The sequence below is a fragment of the Tupaia chinensis genome, unplaced genomic scaffold, assembly GCF_000334495.1.
Source record: "Tupaia chinensis unplaced genomic scaffold, TupChi_1.0 Scaffold000024_1, whole genome shotgun sequence".
Lineage (NCBI taxonomy): Eukaryota > Metazoa > Chordata > Mammalia > Scandentia > Tupaiidae > Tupaia > Tupaia belangeri.
In genome coordinates, this window is record NW_006159454.1 from 602884 (window position 1) to 611378 (window position 8495).

Below are 8495 nucleotides of genomic sequence, written 5' to 3' on the forward strand. Positions count from 1 at the left end.
ACACACACACACACACACACACACACACACACACATAAAGTTAAAATAGAAAGAAAGTGACTGCTAATGAGAGTGAGGTTGTTTTTGTTTTTGTTTTTGTTTTTTTGAGAGGTTTTTTCACTATAGGGCGCGTGCGCTCGCCAGACAGACAGAGAGAGACATAGAGACAGAAGGCGAAAAATCACCCCCCGGGGGGATGGCCACGCCGCAATCCCTTCTCCTCCATTCTCCTCTTGGGATCTTGGGCACGCACGCACACGCGCCCGGCGTGAGTTTTAAGCCACCGGGTCCGGGACGCAAACCGCAGTCGACTACGTGGGAGTCCAGCGACATAGCCATTACGCTAACTGCTGGTTCCCGAGAGTGAGTTTTCTTTTTTGAGTAATGGAGATGTTCTGGATTTAAATCGTGGCGATTTTGTATACCTTTATGAATGTAATAAAAGTTGTATGCTTCTGGGACCAGCAGGTGGCGTGGTGGTTGAGACACAGGACCATGGCTCACCATGGTTCAAGTGCTAGACCTGGTGGCTTGCTTCCTCATTTTCTCACTCTCTCTCTCTCTCTGTGTCTCTCTCTGGTCAGATTAAAAAATAATAATAAATAGGTTTTTAAAAAAACTATATGCTTTTAGAAGGGTTTATGTTAAAGCCAGCAAGTGGCATAGTGGTTAAGGTACTGGATTCCCACATGGCCGTCCCAAACCGGGTGACCTGAAAGTCACACTGGTGTATGTGCATGCGTGCCCAAAATCCTGAGAGGAGAAAAAGGGATTGCAGCGTGGCCATCCCCCTGGGAGGTGCTTCCTCACTTTCTGTCTGTCTCCCTTTAGCGAGCGCACATGCCCTATGGTAAAAACCTAGCGGGGGGATTTATTTCTTGATATATGAATTTCTATTTCAAGTTTTGAAATAGAAAGATAGTACAGACGCATTACAAGTGGAGCCCAGCAGAGGTGGTTTGAACTGGTCGGCTGCTGCTCAGCCATCTGAGCCATGTGGGGGCCGGGGTCAACTCCTGGTCCACCCTAAAGGCCAAGTGTAGTGGTGCGCACCCGTCGTCCCAGAGACTGAGAGACGGGGGCACGGAGACTGTAACCTAGCAAGACCTTGTCTTAAAAGGGGAGACAAGCTGGGGCCGCCAGATGCATATTGGTTACGTTGCAGGACTCCCACGGAGTTAGTTGACTGTGGTTCAAGTCCCAGTGCACACCCAAAATGCCAAGAGGAAAGAATGGAGGAGAAGGGATTGTGGCGTGGCCATCCCCTTTGAGGGGTGATTTCTTGCTTTCTGTCACTTTATCTCTCTCTGTCTCTCCAGCGAGTACATGCGCCCTACAGCGGAAATCTCCCCCAAAAGAAAACAAGCAAAAATATAACAGCATGGGGACCAGCAGTCAGCGTAATGGCTACGTTGCTGGACTCCCACGTAGTCGACTGTGGTTCGCGTCCCGGACCCGGTGGCTTAAAACTCACGCCGGGCGCGTGTGCGTGCGTGCCCAAGATCCCGAGAGGAGAATGGAGGAGAAGGGATTGCGGCGTGACCATCCCCCCTGGGGGGTGATTTCTCGCTTTCTGTCTCTATGTCTCTCTCTGTCTGGCGAGCGCACGCGCCCTATAGTCAAAACCTCCCCCCCCAAAAAAAAAAAATATATATATATAAAACAGCATTAGAAAAGTCCATAAACAAGGCAAAACTCGGCCCCGCAGAAAAGTAATGCAGCAGAAAGAACGTACTACAGTCTGCTCAGCAGTATTTGGTTCTAAGAAATATTTTAGAATTAAACAAAGGTTTCGTTTAGTGGTTAATGAGATTTACTATCGAAGATGCAGTCAGTGGGGCTGGCAGGTGGAGTGGTGGTTAAAGGTGCTGGATTCCCACATGGCCAACCGCGGTTCATGTCCCGGACCTGTTGGCTTGCTTTCTCACTTTCCCTTTCTCTCTCTCTCTCTCTGTCTGGTCATATATTAAAAATAAAAGATGGAATTAAATAAATTAATATATTTTTTAAAAATGCAGTCAGTAATAAAGTACATGGCTGACTGCAGTTTGGGTCCTGGACCTGGCGGCTTGCTTTGTCACTCTCTCCTCCCTCCCTCTCCTTCCCTTCCTCTCTCTCTCTCTCATCAAATTTAAATAAATAAATAAAGTTAAGTAAAAATAATTATTTTTTAATAAAAACAGTCTCTCAAGAGAAAGTAAGAAAAAGCTGCTGGGTCCAGGACTTGAACCACGTTCGGCCACGTGGGAGTTCAACACTTTAACCATCACACCGGCTGCTGGCCTCAGAGGGAAAAAGAGGAGATTTTATAGCTTTTTATAGCTTTATTCTCTGTGAGACAATGAGAGTAGGAGGTAAAATGTGGGGGGGGGCCAGCAGGTGTCATGGTGGTTAAGGCCCTGGACACTCCCACATGGTAGACCACCGTTTGAATCCTAGACCTGGTGGCTTGCTTTCTCACTTTCTCTCTGTCTCTGTCTCTCTGGTCAAATTAAAATGAATGAATAAAATTAAAATTAATCATTAGTTTTTAAGAAATCGACAAAGGAGAAAATGTAGTGTATGTTTTGAGCCCCTACATTTTGGAGAAGAAAATACTTCCAAGGAAGAGATCAGGAAGGCAGAGCAGGGCCATCTTCGAGCGTGAAGAGCGCTGGCCGTGTGGAGAAAGCAGCCGCCGCTGGCGCGTTCTCGCTAGCCACTCAGGGTCAGCTCGATGACGTTTCCCGTGGTGTGGCCGAGGAGCCAGAATGCACCCCAGGGACAGAGAAGGTGTGAACACTGACCTGAACCGCAACGACAATGTGGAGATATCTAGACTTGATCACATCAGTCAAAGAAGGGGCCAGGGGAACCAGCAGTTGGCGTAGTGGCTATGTCGCTGGACTCCCACGTAGTCGACTGCGGTTCGCATCCCGGACCCGGTGGCTTAAAACTCATGCCGGGCGCGTGTGCGTGCGTGCCCAAGATCCCAAGAGGAGAATGGAGGAGAATGGAATCACCCCTGGGGGTTGATTTCTCACTTTTTGTCTCTCTGTCTGTCTGGCGAGCGCACACGCCCTATAGCAAAAACCTCTCCAAAAAAAAAAGTAGGGGCCAGCAGGTGGGGTGGTGGTTCGGGCCCTGGACTCCCACATGGAGGCTTGTTTTCTCACTTCCCCTCTCTGCCTCTCTTTGGTGAGTGTGCATGTCCCATAGCAAATTAAAATAATAGTAATTCATCAAATATTTTATGGGGCTGGCAGGTGGTGTGGTGGTTGAGGGCGCTGGACTCCCACATGGCCAAGTGTGGTTCAAGTCCTGGATCTGGCGGCTTGCTTTCTCACTTCCCCTCTCTCTCTCTGTCTCTCTTTGGTTGAATTTAAATAAATAAAGTTGAATAAAATAATGGTTTTAAAAGAAGTAATTATTTTAAAATAATAAATAAAAGTGAGGTCACAGAAAAGTTTATGAAGGTGTATATTATAAAAGTAACGTGTGGGACCAGCAGTTGGCATAATGGCTATGTTGCTGGGCTCCCGTGTAGTCGTGGCTTGAGTCCCAGACCCGGTGGCTTAAACTCACGCCGGGCGCTTGTGCGTGCGTGTGCAACATCCCATGAGCAGAATGGAGAAGGGATTGTGGTGTGGCCATGGGGTGCTAAGGACACTGAACTCCCACATGGTCAGCTGCGGTTCAGATCCCGAAAGACCTGACGGTTTGCTTTTTTTCTCTTGCCAAATTTAAATAAATAAATAAAGTTAAATAATATAATTTTTAAGGGAAAAAATGCATGGATTTCAGTTGTTTCTGTCCAAAAATGAACTCGTATTTTCATTCTACTCTTAATAATTTTTTGAGGTCCTATAGACAAATAGCAAACTTTTAAGTGTTTACAAAGTCGTTTTTTTGTTTGTTTCTTTTTGGTTTTTTGGGTTTTTTTTAGAGAGAGAGAGAAGGTTTTGCTATAGGGCACGTGTGCTCGCCAGAGAGACAGAAAGTCTCCCCCACCAAGAACTCAGCCTGAAACATGAGATTCCTTAAAGGCTACTTTTCCTGTTACAGAACGATTTCTAATCACAGAGAAAGGCAGTCAGCCCCCTATTTATGGTCTCAGGCAAGTGCTGTTCACGTTTCCAAGCCCGAAACCAAGAACGACAAAGGCAAAGAGCAGTCTCACGTTGGAGTGTGACATGGGACAGCTCACCAATAGCTAACAGAACTTCAAAAAGATTGTGGGGAAAATGGAATGAGAGTATGAGTTTATTTGGACGCCCTCAGAAAAGAAATCGTGCATACATTTTTCATAGTACGGGTTTTCCATGAACTTCCTGACCCCTCATGCATCTTTGTCCAATAGCCGAGGGCAGAATTTTTAGAGCAGTTGTGAAAGTGTCCCTTGGAAGGATGTGTCTGTGTCCCCCAGGGTGGTGCTTTCGGACTTGGTCGAGAGGAGGGGGCCTTGGGCGCTTATTTCAGTTCTAAGCCATGCCATCTGTTCGTGGCACATTAAAGTGATTTTCCATGTGCGTCACTAACACCTTTTTCCTTTCAAAAATATTTGTATTAAAAATCAAGGTGGAGGGACCAGCAGTTAGCGTAATGGCTATGTCACTGGACTCCCATGTAGTTGGCCACGGTTCGAGTCCCGGACCCAGTGGCTTAAACTCATGCCGGGTGCGTGTGTGCCCAGGATCCCGAGAGGAGAATGGAGGAGAAGGGATTGCGGTGTGGCCATCCTCCCTTGGGGCTGATTTCTCACTTTCTGTCTCTCTGTCTCTGTCTGTCCTTCCTGGAAAGCACATACACCCTATAGCAAAACCTCTCCACACACCAAAAAAAAGGCAAGGTGAGGAGGGGCCAGCAGGTGACATAACGGTGCCACTTTTGGACTCCGACATGGCCAACTGCGATTCGCGTCCCAGATCCGATGGCTTCAAAATCATGCCTGGTGTGTGTGTGCGTCCCCAAGATCCCGAGAGAATGGAGGAGAAGAGATGGCAGCATGGCCATCCCTCTTGGGGGGCGGTTTCTCACTTTCTGTCTCTCTGGTGAGCACATGTGCCCTATAGCAAAAATGTCCTTAAAAAAAAAGGGGGGGGGTAAGATGGGGCACCAGGAGCTGGTGCAGTGATTACGTTGCTGGACTCCCACCTGGCCAACTCCAGTTCCAGTCCCGGACCCTTGGGTGCAAAGTCATGCTGGGCATGTGTTCGTGAGATCCCTGGAAGAGAATGGAGCAGGGATTGCAGCTGGCTATGCCCCTATGCGGGAGGAGGGCTGGCTGCTCGGCCTTAGGGATCCCGCGGTTACAGAGGGAGACGTTCTGGTGGTCAGTTTGGGTGACAGGAGCTGCTTTATCTTTGTTGTTGCCACGCCCAGTCGGCATAATCGTGACGTGCTGATGTTCCACGTGTTAAATCCAGCGTTTGTTCTTGGCACTAGCTGCCCCTCGCCATGCCTTTCCGAGACTGACCTAACCCCGGTGCCTTGTCCTTCTCTTGGCAGTAATCCAGTCCCTCATAGCACTGGTGAACGACCCCCAGCCCGAGCACCCCCTCCGGGCTGACCTAGCTGAAGAATACTCTAAGGACCGTAAAAAATTCTGTAAGAACGCTGAAGAGTTTACAAAGAAATATGGGGAAAAGCGACCTGTGGACTAAAATCTGCCACGATTGATCCCAGCAAGTGTGAGCAGAGACCCCGAGCAGTGCATCAGACACCCCGCAAAGCAGGACTCTGTGGAAAATTGACACGGGCCACCGCCTGGCGTTCGCTTGTGGCAGTTACTAACTTTCTACAGTTTTCTTAATCAAAAGTGGTCTAGGTAACCTGTAAAGAAAGGATTAAAAATTTAAGATGTTCTAGTTCTGCTTTCTTTGTTTTAAAAATCACTGCTTCAATCTACTTCAAAAGAATGGTGTTTCTTTTCTTGTCCAAATTTACCCAAAATCTTCAAGTAACATTTAGCCTATAAGATTTAAAAGAAAAAAAGAAAAAAAAAAAAAAGGTTGTGGTTTCCCCTCCTCCCCTACCCTTGCAGCCCCCCCTTTCTCGCACTCAGTTTACCTTCTCTTAGTCACTCCCCAGACTCAGGCCCCGTCTCCTCCGCAAAGAAGAGACGACCGGTGGCTCCTTCTAAAAGTGCCACATCACCCACGCGGGAGGTGGTCACATCCTCCTGACTCTACAGTTTATGACAGCCTTTAAAAAACGTAAAACAAGCCAGTCAGTCACAGCCCCACACCCTCCCCCCTCCCCCGAGCCGTGGAAGGGAGGGCAGCTGTCTGCCAGGACTCCAGCTAGGCTCACAGGACCTCTGACGACGTGGGACGTGGGACGTGGGCGCACCCCCTCGTCAGCCCACGCGCTGGACTGTGGCCTGGCCTGCCTAGGAACACCCTGCAATAAGATACCAGGCCTGCGGTCACCCCGAAGGGAGGGCCTGCCAGCCAGAGGACGCCGTGCACGTGGGGGATGCGTTTCTCGCCAGAAAGCCTCCTGGGGCACGTTGGCAGCCCTCCCTGTAGCCATGCTAGAAGATCGCTGGCCGTCGCAGGCCAGGCCAGAGCCAGGATGCCCACTTGAAACTCCACGCTCATCTGGCACCCAGCTCCCAGGAACGTGCCACGGAGCTCACCCGCCAACGCCTCCGGGCAGCAGCCCCACCACAGCCCGCCTGCAGCACCTGTGCCCCTTTGCAGGATCGGATTGGCAGGACTCTGCCACGGTCTGGGGTCGCCGGCGCCCTGCTGGCCCCTGTCTTTGGACACAGCAAGACGGCCTTCCCTCTCCCCTTGGACTCAGCCTTGGCAGAGTCAGGCCCCACCGAAGCTCACCCTGGTAATATCCTTTAAATGTGTTTTATATTGTTTTGACTGCCTTTCTTTTGTAGAAATAAAAATTGACCTTAGAATTTCTCATCAGATGAACTTGTAAGGACTTGACTGTTCATGTCTTTTCGAGGAAAGAGGGACTGTCCCTGAGATGGTAGAGAGTACATGCCACCCTGATCCCCCCAGAGGAAGCTGACCATCCATGGGCCGCGTGTCACCAACTCTGCTTCTCCCTGCCTTGGGTGGCTTCCCTCCTTGGCTCTCGGGGGGCCTAGATCCTGTGGAGAAGATGACTTCAGGAAATGTTGCTTTGTGTTTTCCTTTTCGTTCTGTTAACTTGCAATCTCTCCGAGGCTCACCGACGTGTGAGACAGCTGGGCATCACCGGCACGGAGCGGAAGGCGAGGGGTAGGGCAGGTGGCGTCACCGTCCAGCTGTCCGGGCGCACAGCCCCCCGCGGTGTCCCAGGTCCGAGAGGGCAGGTTTCCGGAGACTCCGTGTGCCGGGACGGCAGCGCCGGGCCAGCGTCTCCTCCCCTGTCTCCATTAGCAGAAAGGCGGGGATGGATTTCATCTCACTCACACTCCGATTTGTAATAAAATGCCAAAATCTGTCAGAAGCTATCCAAACAAGCCACCATTTGTTCTCGTTGCTTCTCTGAATCCAGAAATAATGCCACTCTTGGACACTGTCCCATCGCTTCATGTTTCTGCCAACGTCGCCCTGCCTGCCTGTCACCCCCTCACTGCTCTCTGCTCACCGCGGGAGGAGACTTCGTGTCGTCAGCCCCTCAGGGACTCTCAGCCCTGGCCCTGGCACCCCATGGTTCGCCCCGGCAGCAGGGGCCTGGCCCTTGAGGCCGTGGGCGTCCTTCCCTCAGGCCTGGGCAGCTTGCTCTCCCAGCCATGGCCTCCGCACAGGCTCTGAGCAAGCTGGGGGGCAGCCTGGCTGCTCCAGAACCGAAAGGCTGGGTCCTCTGACCGAGAGGAGCTGCACGGAGCAGGAGCAGCCACCAGCCACCACCGCGGACCTGTGCTCACTCAGGAATTCGCCCCCACCTGGTTCCTCGGAGTGCGCCGGGTCCTCCTCCTGCCCACCCCGCCCCCACCATGGCGGAAAACAGGCTTTCTCAGATGCTGCGACCCCATTCTGCTGCCCCTTAATAAAGACGCTCTCCAACACCGGTCTGCGCCTGTGGGTTTCTTCCTTGCTGGGAGTGAGCAGTGCCGGGGGCCGTGCCCTTGGAGACTGGGCTGGGTGCCGAGGCCTCAGCCCACCTTCCCACCCCGGCCTGTCCGAAAGAGACCTGCAGAACTGTTCCTGCGGGAAATGGGTGGGGTTTGATCAGCACAAAGCCGGAGTCTATCAGAGGGACCCTGCACCGTCTCCCAGGGCCCATCAGCAGCCCTCCTGTGATCCATAATCCGGGAGGGTGACAGCCTTGGGCACAGAACTAGCAAAGGTGAGGCCAGGCCGTTTCTCTTAAAGGTTCCAACCGGAAACCCTCGTGAGTCCCCCGACAGCCACTGGGCTGCCAAGCAGTAGCCCTGACTGTGCAGAATAAGACCCATGACAATGGTCTCGCCCTGTGCCCTTCACTCTCTGGAATCTGACACCAGGCCGGACAGTGGACAGTGGGCCCGTTCTGGAAGGGAGGCTTCCTGGAGTATCTTCGGAAGA

At 51.4% G+C, this 8495-nt stretch overlaps 1 protein-coding gene across 1 annotated transcript in view; it reads left to right on the plus strand.

Moving 5' to 3' along the window:
• UBE2L3 (ubiquitin conjugating enzyme E2 L3) overlaps positions 1-6918 on the plus strand; it is a 41719-nt gene extending 34801 nt beyond the window's left edge. The window contains exon 3 of the mRNA XM_014586827.2: positions 5488-6918. Coding sequence (XP_014442313.1) covers positions 5488-5642 — 155 coding nt within the window. The 3' untranslated portion in view covers positions 5643-6918. The remainder of the gene's footprint in view (positions 1-5487) is intronic.
• Positions 6919-8495: the final 1577 nt, after the last annotated feature.